Source organism: Bufo bufo, chromosome 3, assembly GCF_905171765.1.
Source record: "Bufo bufo chromosome 3, aBufBuf1.1, whole genome shotgun sequence".
In the NCBI taxonomy this organism is placed as follows: domain Eukaryota; kingdom Metazoa; phylum Chordata; class Amphibia; order Anura; family Bufonidae; genus Bufo; species Bufo bufo.
In genome coordinates, this window is record NC_053391.1 from 681,957,573 (window position 1) to 681,974,047 (window position 16,475).

Genomic DNA, 16,475 nt, shown 5'->3' on the forward strand with positions numbered 1-16,475 from the left:
CAGTATCTAGTGCTAGTACCATACTCCACCTGTATAGGCCACAGTATCTAGTGCTAGTACCATACTCCACCTGAAGAGGATGCCGTGCAGTAGGAACCATAGTATGTAGTGCTAATGCAAATACCTCACCTGTAGCATAGAGTAGTAGCCACAGTATCTAGAGCTAGCACAATACTCCACCTGAGGGGGAGGCCATACAGTAGGAGCCATGGTACCATACTGTATTAGCCAAGTCAAGTAGTGCCAGCATAAACACTCCACCGCTATCCAGGACGCTACTTGAGGTGGAGGCCCTACAGTAGTAACTACGATCTCTCGCGCTAATACTCCACCTGCGGAGGACGACATACCGTAGTAGCCAATCCGGAGGGCTAGCATAAATACTGATAAGAAGGAGTAGTGGATAGAGTATTCAGAGTCAGTGCAACACTCGACTCGCTTGATAGTAACCACAATATTCTGTTCTAGGGCCGACGCACTACATAATGAAGATGTGAAGTAAAATAACCAACCGTGTAAGGTGGAGGCCCACCAGTGATGGGGGGGGGGGGGGGGGGTATATAAATTCCACAAGTGTTGCGGGGTAACCCGCTAGGAGGACACAGGCCGCCATGTTGGTGCTCAAAATCAGCACACAAAAATGCGGAAGTAGCCGCAGTATCCAGTGGTGGCACCCGTATTCCACCAGACGAGGAGTATAGGAGCACTAGTAGGTACTGCCTCTTGCAACGCTTCACCCGTGACAGAGGAGGAATATGATAGGAGATATAGTATCTGGTGCTGTGGCGTAGTAGTCACAGTATCCAATGTTGGTGCAGTTACTTCACCCGTTAGTGTGATTACTCTACTTGCAGAAGGAGGTAATGCAACAGGATGTACGGTAATGGCCATGCGACAGGCAGGACAGCATCCAGTGGTAGTGCAAGTGCTCCGCCTATGGAAGGGGGTAATGGGAGCAGCTGTGCCGTAACCAGTGGTAGTGCAAGTACTCCGCCTATGGAAGGGGGTAATGGGACCAGCTGTGCCGTAACCAGTGGTAGTGCAAGTACTCCGCCTATGGAAGGGGGTAATGCAACAGAGGGTGCGGTATCCAGTGGTAATTACGTCACCTGTGGCGGAGGGGTAATGCGATAGGATGTACGGTATACATTGGTAGTGCAGTTATTCCTTCTATGGGAGAGGGGTAATGCGACCGGATATACAGTAAGGGAGGGTGGGATGAGACAGCACGTACCACATCCAGTGGATTTAAGGGAAATGCGGAAGAGCGGGAGCGCACATGCACCAACTGTAGAAGGAGTTAACGCCGTTTCAAACCCACGCGCAGCGCTGGCTAGCACCAGGGCTTTTTTTGTTTGTTTTTTAAAACAATAATTTGACATTTGATGCCCCAGCCTCAAGTGGATGAAGAGGCAGGAAAGGGTTACATTTTTATGATCTATGTATGTGAAGTTGCAAAAACCCAGTCACAATAGGTGCCGGCCTCAAAAAGGTGGCAGGCAAGGAAGGGTTCATTTATTCTCTCTTGAGGACCGGGGGCGGAGCTCAGCAGGCTTCTGGGGGAGGGGAATGTCTGGGAGTTCCCGCCCCCTATACACAGGCATGGAAGTTGCGGCCTAGTAGGCAGCGAAGCCGGGGACTCGTGTAGGAGCGAGCTGACCAGAAGAACTTCCGGCTGGAACGGAGGAAGGGACGAACAGCTGCGAGATGGCCGAATCCCGGATGAAGGAGCCTGGGATAAAACGTACAGGACGTCCGGTACAGCGGTCGCCCGGGGAGGGAATGTGACTACTGGGAAATGCTATCGGACTGCCCCGGAGGTGAAGGGGGTGGGGAAGGGGGCTGCAAAGGAGAAAACCAAGGCCAGGAGGGAATGCAGCCTGAAAAGGAGCACTTCAGTGGAATGAAGGAGGAAGAGAGGAGGGCTGGAAATGACAGGGGGAGGTGTTGGATGGTGGGGGTTATACTTACCCTATGCTCACCATATCTTCCTTCTCTTCACCCCCCCCTTGGGGAACCAGCAGGGTCACCTCCTCAGCCATTAGCACCGAGGTGGTAGTGAGGCTGGAGTGGAGGGGGGGGGGCAGTGCTCCAGACAAAAAAAATACTAGGGGTGCACCGAAATGAAAATTCTGGTCCGAAACCGAAAATTCAGGATGCCCTTGACCGAAAACCGAAACTGCCTTTTTGCCCAAATACTTTTAAAATACTTTTTTTTTAATGATTTTATTAATAATTCTTTTTCACGAATTTAATAAATCATATTATATAACATAATGGGGGGGATCTGTGGATGACGGACACTGTTATGGGGGGGATCTGTGGATGACGGACACTGTTATGGGGGGGATCTGTGGATGACGGACACTGTTATGGGGGGGGATCTGTGGATGACGGACACTGTTATGGGGGGATCTGTGGATGACGGACACTGTTATGGGGGGGGATCTGTGGATGACGGACACTGTTATGGGGGGGGATCTGTGGATGACGGACACTGTTACAGGGGGATCTGTGGATGGCACTGTTATGGGCTGGGGGGATCTGTGGGTGGCACTGTTATATATGTGCCATCCACAGACCCCCCAGCCCATAACAGTGCCATCCACAGACCCCCCCCAGCCCATAACAGTGCCATCCGCAGACCCCCCCCAGCCCATAACAGTGCCATCCACAGATCGCCCCCGCCTCCCCCCCCCCCCCCCCCCCCAGTATACAAATATAAGATGTTATATTCATTTATTGGTTATTAAACATGCCACCTCAGTCCTATTACTACCTTACATCCTAATCGCATCTGTAGAATTCAGGCAGCCCAAGCCGGGCGGCCGGCGCGTCTCTCACTGACGTCACTTGCCTGCGCCGCCGGCTTCATTCAGGCACATGACGAGAGTTACGCTGCCGCCCGCCTGGCCTGCCTGAATTCTACAGAAGCGATTAGGATGTAAGGTAGTAATAGGACTGAGGGGGCATGTTTAATAACCAATAAAGGAATATGACATCTTATATTAGTATACCGGAGCGGCGGGGCTATACTACACTGACTGCACCGCCCCGCCGCTATTGCCAGCCCCCAGATCCTCCTCCCAGTCCCTCCCCGAGTCCCCGCTCGCTCCTACATCGCAGCTTGTGATGTAAAACGGCAAGCATTAAAACCCCATATTTTCTGCCGATATGTACCAATATCGGCCAAAATGGCTTAGGCCCATTTTCGGCCGATATTTTCGGCCGCCGGAATTTCGGTGCACCCCTAAAAAATACCTAGTAGCCATTGGCTCCTGAACTGAAAAATTTAGGAGCCAAATAAAATTTTTAGTCGCCAAATTGAAACCGAATCAAAATTTTGGTATCGTGACAACGCTACGCCGATCAGATCGGCGTAGGGTTGTTTTGATACCAAAATTTTGATTCGCTTTCGTCACCATAAAAAAGTATTGCGATACTCAATACCGTGCAAAAAAATTATAATAAATAAATTTAAAAAAATAAAAAAAACACACCAAAAAAAGCCGCGTGCATTTCGCATTTTATGAAACGTTCAGCCCATAATAGAACAGTCCTATCCTATTTTTTGGGGTGACAAGGTAACAAAAAAAATGGCGAAGGCTCACCGCATAAGAGATATTTTTCAATAATTTAATAGTTTGGACTTTTCGGACGCAGCGCTATGTAATATGTTTATTTATTTATTGTTTATATATTTTATATGTAAAATTGGGAAAGGTGGCATTTAAACTTAATATTTTAGGGTAGCATTTTTCATTTCCGGCGCTGAGTTCCGTCCTAGGGGCTCAATACTGGAAAAGAACTGATCAGTTTTATCCCCATGCATTCTGAATGGAGAGTAATCCGTCCAGGATGCATCAGGATGTCTTCAGTTCAGTCTTTTTGACTGATCAGGACGGAGATAAAACCGCAGCATGCTACGGTTTTATCTCCGGTGAAAAAAAACTGAAGATTTGCCGGAATGCAGGATCCGTAAAAATGTGTAAAAAGATACAAGACGGATCCGTCTGTCCGCATGACAAGCGGAGAGATGGATTCGTTCTTGCAATGCATTTGTGAGACGGATCCGCGTCCGGATGCGTCTCAAACGCTTTCAGTCACATCCAGATCGGCGGATCCGGCGGGCAGTTCTAACGACGGAACTGCTTGCCGGATCACACTGCCGCAAGTGTGAAAGTAGCCATAGTGTTTGTTTTATTTATTTTTTACTTACTATTAGCCCCCTTAGGGGCTGGAACCCTTGTCCTATTCACCCTTAGGCCCCTTTCACACGGGCGAGTATTCCGCGCGGATGCGATGCGCGAGTTGAACGCATTGCACCCGCACTGAATCCGGACCCATTAATTTCTATGGGGCTGTGCACATGAGCGGTGATTTTCACGCATCACTTGTGCGTAGAGTTGTTGCGATACCAAATTTTTGATTCGGTTTCGATACCATGAAAAAGTATTGCGATACTCGATACCATTCGATACCACGCGAAAAAAATAAACAAAAAAAGCCACGTGCATTCCTCATTTTTAAAAATGGCGAATCGCGCAGTTTTTATTTTATTTTTTCTGTTCCGGCATTCACCACCTAGATTTTTTTTTTATATTTTAATAGTTTGGACTTTTCTGACGTGGCGATGTAATATGTTTATTTATATATTTTATATGTGAAATTGGGAAAAGGGGGGTGATTTATACTTCATATTTTAGTGTTTTTTTTTTTTTTCACTTTTTATTTAATAACTATTTCCCCCCTTAGGGGCTAGAACCTGGGATCTTTCATCCCTTTTCCTATTCACCCTGATAGATCTCTATCAGGGTGAATAGGACTCCACACTGTCCCTGCTGCTCTGTGCTTTGTGCACACAGCATCAGGGATGTTACCATGGCAACCAGGGCTTCTGTAGCGTCCTGGCTGCCATGGTAACCGATCGGAGCCCCAGGCTTACACAGCTGGGGCTCCGATCAGAAGCTGCCACTGCACCACCAATGAGGGGGAGTGGAGAGGTCCCTGTGGCCACTGCCACCAATGATTTTAATACTGGAGGGTTGAGAGGGGCCGGCGCACTGTGCCACCAATGATTTTAATGGGATGGGGGGATTGAGAGGGGGGGGGGGGGGGCACACTGCACCACCAATAATTTTACCCCTTTATACAGGAGGCGGGTACTAGCAGATCAGCGGCAGTTAACTGCCGCTGATCGCAGCTCCCTGTCAGGGGCAGGGTGCCGGCAATGCGATTCTGCTGCCGGCACCCGCCTCCTGTATGTGTTAAAGACTGACTACTGTATATGAGTCCAGACTTTCACTATTAGGCCACACAGAGCGGCGCCCAGCGATGTCTCAGCACTCACCATTTAGTCCTGGGCGCCGCTCCGTTCGCCCGCAGTGCCCCATTACTGTCTCCTCTCCTGCTCCACATGCTGCTGATTACTATCGGAGCGATGGGAGGAGACATCAGCTTCACTAGTGGGCGTTCCTTCTCCCTGGCTGTAGCGCTGTCCAATCGCAGCGCAGGGAAAAGGAACGCCCACTAGTGAAGCTGATGTCTCCTCCCATCGCTCCGATAGTAATCCTATCATTGGTGGCGCAGTGCGCCCGCCCCTCCTCCGCCCCTCTCTTCTCATTGCCGCCCCTCCTCCACCCCCTCTCTTCTCATTGCCGCCCCTCCTCCGCCCCTCTCTTCTCATTGCCGCCCCTCCTCCGCCCCTCTCTTCTCATTGCCGCCCCTCCTCCGCCCCTCTCTTCTCATTGGTGGCAGCGGCAGCAGCACAGGGGGAGGGAGGACAGCTTCCTTCTCCCCGTGCTGCTGAGAGAGAACATGAGCGCGCCGATAGCAGCGCGCTCATGTTCAGAGATACTAGACTGCACAGAAGCGCAGCCCAGTATCGAAAAAACGGAAATCCCGGTATCGTATCGATACCGGGACAAAAGTATCGATTGGGTATCGAAATTTCGATACCCGCAACAACCCTACTTGTGCGTTGCGTGAAAATCGCAGCATGCTCTGTGTTGTGCGTTTTTCACGCAACGCAGGCCCCATAGAAGTTAATGGGGCTGCGTGAAATTCGCAAGCAAGTGCGGATGCGGTGTGATTTTCACGCATGGTTGCTAGGAGACAGTCTATTCACTGTATTATTTTCCCTTATAACATGGTTATAAAGGGAAAATAATAGCATTCTTTAATACAGAGTGCATAGTAGAAGGTCACTATAATAAAAATTATATACACCCCAGTATAATAAACATTGGTGGCGCAGTGGGCAGTGTCAATGAGGGTTAAAAAATAAAAAAATTATTAACTCGCCTCCTCCAATTGATCGAGTAGCAGCCGGTCTCCTGTTCTTTCTTCAGGACCTGTGGTGACATCACTGAGCTCATCACATGGTACATCACATGAACCATCACCATGGTAATGGACCATGTGATGAGCTCTGTGACGTCACCACAGGTCCTAAAGAAAGAACAGGAGACCGGCAGCTACGCTATCAATTGGAGGAGGTGAGTTAATTTTTTTATATTTTTTAACCCTCATTGGCACTTCCCACTGCGCCACCAATGTTTATTATACTGGGGTGTTGGGGAAGGGGGGCGCACTGCGCCACCAGTAAAGATAACTGACCTGTTAATACATATACAGGAGGCGGGTGCCGGAATCAAATAGCCGGCACCAGACCTCTATGACATGGAGCTGCGATCTGCTGCAGTTAACCCCTAAGGTGCCGCACCTGAAGGGTTAACTGCCGCAGATCGCAGCTCCCTGTCATAGAGGTCGGATGCCGCTATGTGATTCCGGCACCCGCCTCCTGTATTTGTATTTCAGGTCGGTTATCTTCATTGGTGGCGCAGTGGCCACAGCCCCTCCCCTCCTCCTCCAGTCTCTCTTCTCATTGGCGGAGGCGGCGGCAGCAGCTGAGAACTATCAGCGGAGAAGAACATCGGCGGCGGGGCAGAGAACTATCAGCTCCTGTGCCCCGCCGCTGTACTCAACTGCAGAGCTGTGACGGCGGGTCTAGTCGCAAATGGCGACAAGACGAAAAAGTCTTGTTGCCATTTGTAAATCCATTTTGGTCGCCATCTGGAGCCCTGGGGGGGGCTGCAGAAATGCGGATAACCCTATAGCCGGTGGGATGCAGGGGAGCTGGGCCGCCCTGGTTCACTTTGCCTTCTTGGGGGAGGTCGGGCGGTGAGGGGAACAGACACCAGCCTTCCTCCCCGGGTAAACAGAGAGACGAAACGTTTCTGTTTCCTGTACCTAAAGGGGAAGAAAGTAAAATAAGAAAAGAAAACGGTAGCAGGGAGGTCTGCCTCCTACGGACACCAAGCTAAAACTGATTAGCTCAGTGTCTGCAGGAGGGGTATAGCTGAGAGGAAGAGCTAACACTTTTTTTTGCCTAGTGTCACCTCCTAGTGGCAGCAGCAGCTATACCCATGGCCTCCTGTGTCCCCCAATGATACAAGTGAGAACAGTCCAGGGTCTCTGGAAGCACGCATAGGTACGCATGCGCAGCAGCAGCTCCCGTATACAAGCAGTGTATAATGTGATGGAAAAACTAATGAAGCCAGCAAAGGAGGCAATATGGACAATCACAATACATTAGTAAGTGCCTTGTCTCTACACTGTAATACACTGAGCTTGCCCACTCTGGCACACTTACCTGGCCGGTAGATTGCTTCTCCGATGAGACTGGGATGTGCACTGGGGTCTGGGAGAGCTGTGAGTGCATGTAGATCTTCTGCTGACCTGGAACCTGCTGGAGTTTCGGCAGCTGCTGCGTTGTTTTCACGGCCAGCACCTGCACTACAGTCTGCTGCGGCTGAGACATCAGCGACGGGAGGTGCCTCTCCTTGATCAGCATGTGGCGCTGCGTGTGCTGCTGGATGTGCTCCTGCTGCAGGGGGGTGATCTTCTGCTGTCTGATGGACAGCTGGGCCGTCTGCTGAATCTTCTGCTGAATGTGCTCGGGCTGAAGCTGGAAGAACTGCTTCTGCTTGGTCTGCAGGGACTGGACTGTCTTCACTTGGAGGTGCGCTCCCTCCTGGTGCAGGTGGATCTGTTTCTGCTGCCTTTGAGCCAGAGCAGATCTGTAGAAGAGACCGGTCTGGGGGTCCAACGTGTCCATTTCTTCCACTTCACCCTCTTCCGTCACCGTCTCTTCTGTTCTCTTGAAGGCAGTGTGGCTGCTCAGTGCCTGCAAGGGAATGACCAAAGTCATATGGGATCAGGAACGATGAATTCCAAAATTATTAACCTCAATATATAGAGATCTGCGCCCCTTGCGAGGAGAGCAGCTGCTTGTGCTCCAGAGCTGCTCTTCCCACTCGGGACAGAACACCGTAAATAACAGCTATGGAGCAAAGTCTTTTCCCTGCTCTCTCCTCGCCATCTGAGTGGTAAGACAAAGGACGGGGCCTCCCTCTGTCCCGCAAAGGCCCCCCCATCACCTCGTGAAGCCAAATATCGGGTCTACCCTGGACGAACCCTCCCTCGGACCCTGTAACGGATCCAAGCACCTACATCATGCCCGGGCTACCAACACATCCCACCGCGGTAATGGCGGGCCGAGCTCTGAAGGGCGTACCTGATGCATTATGTGTGTGATGGCCCCACTGGTGGACGTAGGGAGAGATTTTACCAACACGGAGGTCTGCGCCGCGCTCTGAGACTGAGAGACGTGCTGCAGCAGCGTACGAGAGGACTGCGAGGTCTGCAGCTGATGGTGGTGCTGCGACGGGTGGCTGACGTGGAGGAGAGACGTGAAAGGGAGGTCGCCAGAACTTACGGTGGTGGACACCATGGGTCTCGTTTTACCTGCAAGGCGGAGAGAAGAAAACTTCATGAGAAGTTAAAACAGACTTTGCACTTTAATTCTTCACTATTTTTGCTTGCTTTCAGTGAATGGGAACTTTTTATTAAAATTATTTTTTTACATACAGAAGCTAAAAAACCATCTACAGGTCTAATACTTTCTCGCAGATGACGGTTTGCCACACTTGTATCAAGTCAGATATTGTGCGAACATCTTAATTTACTTCCCACGAAGCCACATTTTCTACTTCCATCGCTGGCGTTTTTCCGCCTGGGCGGAGCTTAGTCGTCACATGACAGTTTTTCCGACACCGGTTTATGGAAGTTTGGTAAAACATGGCAGCTATTTGGCATGGGAACATGGGTGTCATGGAGAAACCTGCTGCTACAGTGTAGAAACCATACTGTAACAGCAACCACGGTGTGAACAAGGTTATAAATGATTGCACGTTATGGACTGGAATTTCCAATTAAAGGGGTTCTCCACCTTGGACAATCCCTACTTGTTAGAACGGCCCCTTGGCAATAAATAGATCACAAAGTATCTCCAGGATGGGATCAGTGATCAGGTGTAATCAGTAAGGAAACCTGGCAGTAAGTGTTCAGTTTCCCTGCAGCGCCACCGCAGGAGAAGATATGAATGACACATCAATGGGCTGTACGTGGTAATGCAGGACTGGACAGGTCCTCCAGAGAGAGACGCTCTTCATAACTAATCTCCACTCTGACCCAGATGGGAGGTTTCTGAAGAAGGACCCTCCCTTTAGAAAACCTATTCTCATACACGGTTTGTGGACGACCCCAACAAAGGACAACAACATCTGGAAAATCACATAAACCTCCATCTACTCCAATAAGTAATGTAAATGGAAGCACAATTCCCGGTGACTCACTTCATTATATTATTACGTGCTTGAGGAAGGGCGACCATAGGACTGAGCTCAGTGTCCGGTCACAGGATTCCTGGAATTGGGCAGGTTATACGGGAAGGCCTGCGTCACCTCGCGTATCACACTGAATTAACATGATTTCATTATAAAGAGATTTCCCTGTGGATTGATTTATAGCAAGGGGGGGGGGGGGGGGGGGGGGTCTGTACTAATCCACACAGCTGCCTGCACAGACCAGACCAACAATGACCACAGCCACCGATAAGGGAATGTGCTCCACTGAGGAGAATACATCTACATACAAAGTGGCGTTATTGTACAGAGCTGCACTCACTATTCTGCTGGTGCAGTCACTGTGTACATACATTACTTCCCCTGTACTGATCCTGAGTTACATCCTGTATTATACTCCAGAGCTGCACTCACTATTCTGCTGGTGCAGTCACTGTGTACATACATTACATTACTTATCCTGTACTGATCCTGAGTTACATCCTGTATTATACTCCAGAGCTGCACTCACTATTCTGCTGGTGCAGTCACTGTGTACATACATTGCATTACTTATCCTGTACTGATCCTGAGTTACATCCTGTATTATACTCCAGAGCTGCACTCACTATTCTGCTGGTGGAGTCACTGTGTACATACATTACATTACTTATCCTGTACTGATCCTGAGTTACATCCTGTATTATACTCTAGAGCTGCACTCACTATTCTGCTGGTGCAGTCACTGTGTACATACATTACATTACTTATCCTGTACTGATCCTGAGTTACATCCTGTATTATACTCCAGAGCTGCACTCACTATTCTGCTGGTGCAGTCACTGTGTACATTACATTACTTCCCCTGTACTGATCCTGAGTTACATCCTGTATTATACTCCAGAGCTGCACTCACTATTCTGCTGGTGCAGTCACTGTGTACATACATTACATTACTTATCCTGTACTGATCCTGAGTTACATCCTGTATTATACTCTAGAGCTGCACTCACTATTCAGCTGGTGGAGTCACTGTGTACATACATTACTTATCCTGTACTGATCCTGAGTTACATCCTGTATTATACTCCAGAGCTGCACTCACTATTCTGCTGGTGCATTCACTGTGTACATACATTACATTACTTATCCTGTACTGATCATGAGTTACATAATGTATTATACTCCAGAGCTGCACTCACTATTCTGCTGGTGGAGTCACTGTGTACATGCATTACTTATCCTGTACTGATCCTGAGTTACATCCTGTATTATACTCCAGAGCTGCACTCACTATACTGCTTAGTACATTGCTTATCTGGTACAGATTCCTGCTATTAGTTTATCACTGGGAGACCGTTCTAACAAACAATTGTCCAAAGCAGTGAACCTCAATAACGGGATAGGGTGACGGAGCATGAAAGGTCTCGAGGACTCGCAGATGACATCTGGTGGTGATGGGTGGGTGGCGCTGTAGGGTCATTATACCTTTGACTCCATTAACCTGGAGACCTAATATTTTAATCTAAAGACCACACTGGTCGCTCCACATCACAGAACCATCTATGGTGGGAGAAACCCAACAAACGGCGCCTCAAGAAAGAAGACGGGAGCACAAAACCTGTAACACTCCTATCTATGGACAATGTATGGACTATGGGGAATAAAGTGACATCACTACCACAGAGCCTCAAGCCATGACCTGCAGTGGTCGGCATCATGGTGGGCACTAGTGACAGCACAGACCTAGTGATGAAGGCACCTATGTACTAAGGAAATTGTATGTTAATGTCTGCATAGATCACTTTGGGGTGGTTGTGTTCTGTGTATACTGTATAATAGAACTACATTATGGGTATGTCCAGTGGTTAGGTTATGTTGGAGGTTGTTCTACGTATAGAGGCTAATAGAGCTGCTTTATGGTCATGTCTGGGGTTGTAGTGTTCTAAGTATAGAATATGATAGAGATTGTATTATGGTCATGTCTGGGGTTGTAGTGTTCTAAGTATAGAATATGATAGAGATTGTATTAGGGTCATGTCTGGGGTTGTAGTGTTCCATTACCTAGCCATGGTTTTCTGACAATCTCAGTCAAGGGACTTAAAAAAATTCAAATAATATTGCGCCCCCTACCTGTAGATAAGTATTCTGCAACCAATTCTGACTCCACCACAGCAATGGAAGAACTTTCGGTCTGATGTTTATCTGGGGCCATATGGATTGGAACAGCCATCTGGCTGAGGTCAATAGTCGGCTGGCGGGGCTTACAATCCGCTTTCTCCTTCACTGAAGAATAAAAGGGCAACCATCAATCGAAGAGTACGAGTGACCCCAGTGAGAAAAGCTTATTTTAGGAGACCTTTTAAGGGGGGCTGATAATTGGGTGGGGGGGTGGGCCGTATGCTCCTGTACATAATGATTTTAGAGAAACCACTGCCTGATTATCGATGGTGAATGTATAAAACACGCGAGCTGCAGATCTATGGACAAGGTCACTTGTGCCCCCAATTTCCAGAGGGGTCATAATTCGCATAAATGAGAGGCAGAGTCCAAAATCTCAAAGTCTACATTCACAAGACTCCAGCCACATCCAGAGCTGCATTCAGCTGCGAGGGGTGGACTTCCTCTTACATTCCAGTCTCCAGTAGGACATAACCTTAAATGGCCCAGAAGGTTTGCAAAAAGCAACCAGCAGAAGTCTTGATGCGGCTCTGGGTGTGACTGGAGTAGACGACCTAGTGTAACTGAAGCACACTAGGAGATGGATGACCTAAGGCAGCGATGCCCAACCTGTGGTAAAACTACACCTCCCACTATGTCCTGCTGTTGGCTGTCTGGGCATGCTGGGAGTTGTAGTTTTGCAACAGCTAGAGGGCTGCAGGTTAGGCATCACTGACATAAAGGTATCTGCCAAGTTTCTTAAAGGGATTTCCATGATTACAATAATTATAATCCGCCCTTAAAGGATAGGTCATCAATTTCAGATCGGTGGCGGCAGATGTTTTTGGTAGTGTCACAGCACCCAGATAGGCCATGAATAGTGTAGTCCTAGACATGACGGACACTGCAGACATTTCTTATTAGGTCACCTCCCAGCACTCACCGCTTGTTTGCTGCAGCTCCATCAGGGCCTTGATGGTGGACGTCGCAGACTGGGACTCTCCTCCGATGTCCTGGTAGATTATTGTGGGCGTGGTGTCCATGGCGATTTCATGTTCCGACCAGTCGTGACCCCGAGATGCGATGACATGGACCACCGGCTGGGAATCTGAGTGACCCAAGAAAATTCAGTCAATGTGAAATCCTATCAACACCAGGACTGCAATCTTTCATACCAGGTACCCAGTGAGGTGGGGAGAGACCCCCACTCCATCAGCAGAGCAGGCCATACATTTTAAATAGCCATCTCCCCGGGCTGCCTTCTACAGATGCATGCTCAGCTCGGCCGAGTGTGCAAGTCGTCTTGAAGGTGGATAGGAATAAGCAACTGCTGGACTCCTGTGGCAGCAGCTTATCTCTCCCACAACAAAAGGATCAGGCATGTGGAAATCCAACTACCTGATGCTTCTATCCCCCGATATATGCCACGTCGGGCCCCCCATACTCATTAGATGATTGGCCGCCCATGCCAAGATTCGGGTTTGACCGACATTAATCTGATAGATGAAAAGTGGTAAAACAACAACTCTGGCTGACCCGACATTCATTAGAATAGTCGGCATGTAATACCACAGTTCCCCTGTAGTGGCCGCTGCAGGGGAACTGTACAGTCAGACAGACCTTCTCCCAGCGATCTCAGCCGATTGCCAGAGGTTTATGAAGCCGATCATCGGACTGGCTTATTCCGACAAACCATTACATGGTTAAATTTTTACGGTATTCCCTATGAAGTCAAACTTACCTGTTCCCTTCATTCTCTGGGTCAGTAAGATTACAGCGACAACACATTTATACAGTTTTTTTTGTGTGTTTTTATATCCAAGACTTTGAAATGAAAGTCATTTTTTCTTTGCATGTCCATGTTCTGCCCCCCCCCCCCACATCATTTTTTTTTACTATTTACGTCTATAGGGACGTGTCTGGTGCTGCAGCTGAGTGTGAGTAAGACTGAGCTGTAACACCAGCCACAACCTGAAGAAAGCAGCCCGGTCTTACTAAACCTGAACAACCCCTTGAGCGCACGGTTTGGTTCTTGGCTTAACTTGACATGTAGACATGAGCACCTTGCGAGCTCTGGGAGGACTCTGTAGACGATGAACTGCTCTCGGTGTCTTCTTTCACTTCTTGGATGGTGGCACTGGTGGTCTCCACTACCCGCGATGCTTGCTGCAGGGTCTCAGTTACCAGCTGCCGGGTCTGTTCGCTCATGACAGTCGCCTGGAATGTGACCGGCTTTGGCTTTATGAGGACCTAATGGAAGAGGACCAAGAAGTTTACTCAGAAAGGGCAGTCTACCGCCTGGGACTGCCATCTGCAACAGCCAGCCGAGGTCTTGTCCACACTGCTTCTGCAGTAGAATAGTGAGTGCAGCTCTGGAGTACAATACAGGATGTAACTCAGGATCAGTACAGGATAAGTAATGTAATGTTTGTACACAGTGACTCCACCAGCAGAATAGTGAGTGCAGCTCTGGAGTTAAATACAGGATGTAACTCAGGATCAGTACAGGATAAGCAATGTAATGTTTGTACACAGTGATTGCACCAGCAGAATAGTGAGTGCAGCTCTGGAGTATAATACCGAATGTAACTCAGGATCAGTACAGGATAAGTAATGTAATGTACACAGTGACTGCACCAGCAGAATAGTGAGTGCAGCTCTGGAGTATAATACAGGATGTAACTCAGGATCAGTACAGGATAAGTAATGTAATGTACACAGTGACTCCACCAGCAGAATAGTGAGTGCAGCTCTGGGGTATAATACAGGATGTAACTCAGGATCAGTACAGGATAAGTAATGTAATGTAATGTATGTACACAGTGACTGCATCAGCAGAATAGTGAGTGCAGCTCTGGAGTATAATACAGTGATTTGCAAAAATGAAATTTCCAAACATGTCAGTAAAAACAGAACGGAGCGATCCCCTACATACCTGGGTTTTCCCCTGCTGTCCGTACACTATTTTGGTGGGGATGATCTTCGTTGCTGGCTGCACTGCTGAACCTATACCCTTTGGCTGTGTGACGATCATCTTAGTAATGGGGCGGGTGGCGGTGATGATTGCTGGCTTTGCGCCCCCCGGCATGGCCTGAAGAGCTTTATCACCCTAGAATAAGAATATCATATTACACATCAGAAATCAGTCACATCTGGCCTAGGGCTTACATTCGTCCTCTCGCCGAGGTGGGCGCCATAACCGCGCAGTCTGAAGGACGCGCTCCTAGTCCATGGAGAGCTGTGTCACGGTGCTTGACTATTTGTGGTTTTTAATGATTTTCCCCAATGAAGTCATGGATTTCTTCTCAGACACCACACACACAAATCATTTTGGCGTGAGATTTATTATATATTTTTTTTGCATGATTTAACCCTTTCGGATCCAGGGCATCTTTGCCCCAAAACTTTAGAATTTCCCTACAGCTTGTAATTTTGTATCATCATGGCAATATGGCGTTTTGTTTTATGGAGGACAAGTCACACTTCTGAGACCTACCATTATAGGGTACACCTACATTATGTTTTTTCCTCCACACCTCTCAAAAGCCATAACTTTTCCACTTTTTTCCTTTGCCGTATGAGGGCCCAGGCCCCCCCCCCCCCCCCCCCCCCCCGCCCCGGAAGCTGGAATAAACCTTTAATAATGGGGTAGAATTGGGAAATAACGCAATTGCACCGCTGTTTTACAGGTTTTGTATTTATGGCGCTCACTGGGCGGTAAAAAAATGACACACTAACGGGATATTCCAACAACTAGAACTTGTTAGATTTCAGAATACGTAGGCTCATTTATTGTGGGGCGATCAGTAGTTTTTATTGATACCATTTTGGGGAATGTGTAGCTTTTTGATCACTATTTATTCTATTTTTTGGTGAAGGCAAAGTGACCGAAAAACAATGATTCGACCATAGATTTTTTTTCCCATTACAGCGTCTACTGTACAGCAGGATAAATACTTTTGTAATGGTTCGGGCTTTTCTGGATGCAGCGATATCTCAAAGAATTTTTTAGAATGTATTTTTATTTGTAAAATGTATAATTAAAAAATCTCCTCCACTTTTTTTTATTTTTTTTACTTTATTTATAGTCCCTTGATAGGGAACTTATCATTAGATTGCCTATACCATATTATATCAATTATATTGCGGTGTATGGTAAAAGCACTGTGTTCCTATTAAAGGGGTTTAGAGCTAAACCCGGACATCTCCCCATTTTCACCCGGGCGGCCCCTCTGATATGCGCAGGGCATATCCTTTGCCGTGTGCTGATCGCTCCGGGCACGGGCATTTTTGTTTCTATTTTTTACACTGCTTCTGCCTAGCAGTGTTCCCAGTGACGTCACCTGCACCGATGGGCGGGCGTTAATGCTGCCCTGGCCTTTTTACAGGCTCTAAAGCCTGCCCATTAGTGCCAGTGACATCACCGGGCTCACTGCTAGGCAGAAGCCTCCGTCTGGCTTTCCCCTAGGAAACCCCGGTACGTCACCAGATCTGAGCGTGATTCAGCGCAGGGCAAAGGAGATCATCGGAGCATAAGGGCCGCGGCTGCCATAACAATCGAACTCCTCCCACAATCTCTTCACAGGGAGCCCCCTGACTCCAAATGAGCGCTCAGATGCTGTGGTCGCA

The 16,475-nt window shown here is 48.3% G+C and overlaps 1 protein-coding gene across 3 annotated transcripts in view; it reads right to left on the bottom strand.

Moving 5' to 3' along the window:
- EMSY (EMSY transcriptional repressor, BRCA2 interacting) overlaps nucleotides 1-16,475 on the bottom strand; it is a 43,260-nt gene that overhangs the window by 12,327 nt on the left and 14,458 nt on the right. Inside the window, exons 12-17 of one of the 3 annotated variants that reach the window (XM_040426437.1) lie at nucleotides 14,782-14,955; nucleotides 13,910-14,096; nucleotides 12,790-12,954; nucleotides 11,820-11,972; nucleotides 8,579-8,808; nucleotides 7,655-8,188 (exon numbers count right to left, since the gene is read on the bottom strand). In XM_040426437.1, coding sequence (XP_040282371.1) covers nucleotides 7,655-8,188; nucleotides 8,579-8,808; nucleotides 11,820-11,972; nucleotides 12,790-12,954; nucleotides 13,910-14,096; nucleotides 14,782-14,955 — 1,443 coding nt within the window. Of the gene's footprint in view, nucleotides 1-7,654; nucleotides 8,189-8,578; nucleotides 8,809-11,819; nucleotides 11,973-12,789; nucleotides 12,955-13,888; nucleotides 14,097-14,781; nucleotides 14,956-16,475 lie in introns of all 3 variants that reach the window. The other 2 variants (XM_040426436.1, XM_040426438.1) reach the window with 2 other exon arrangements.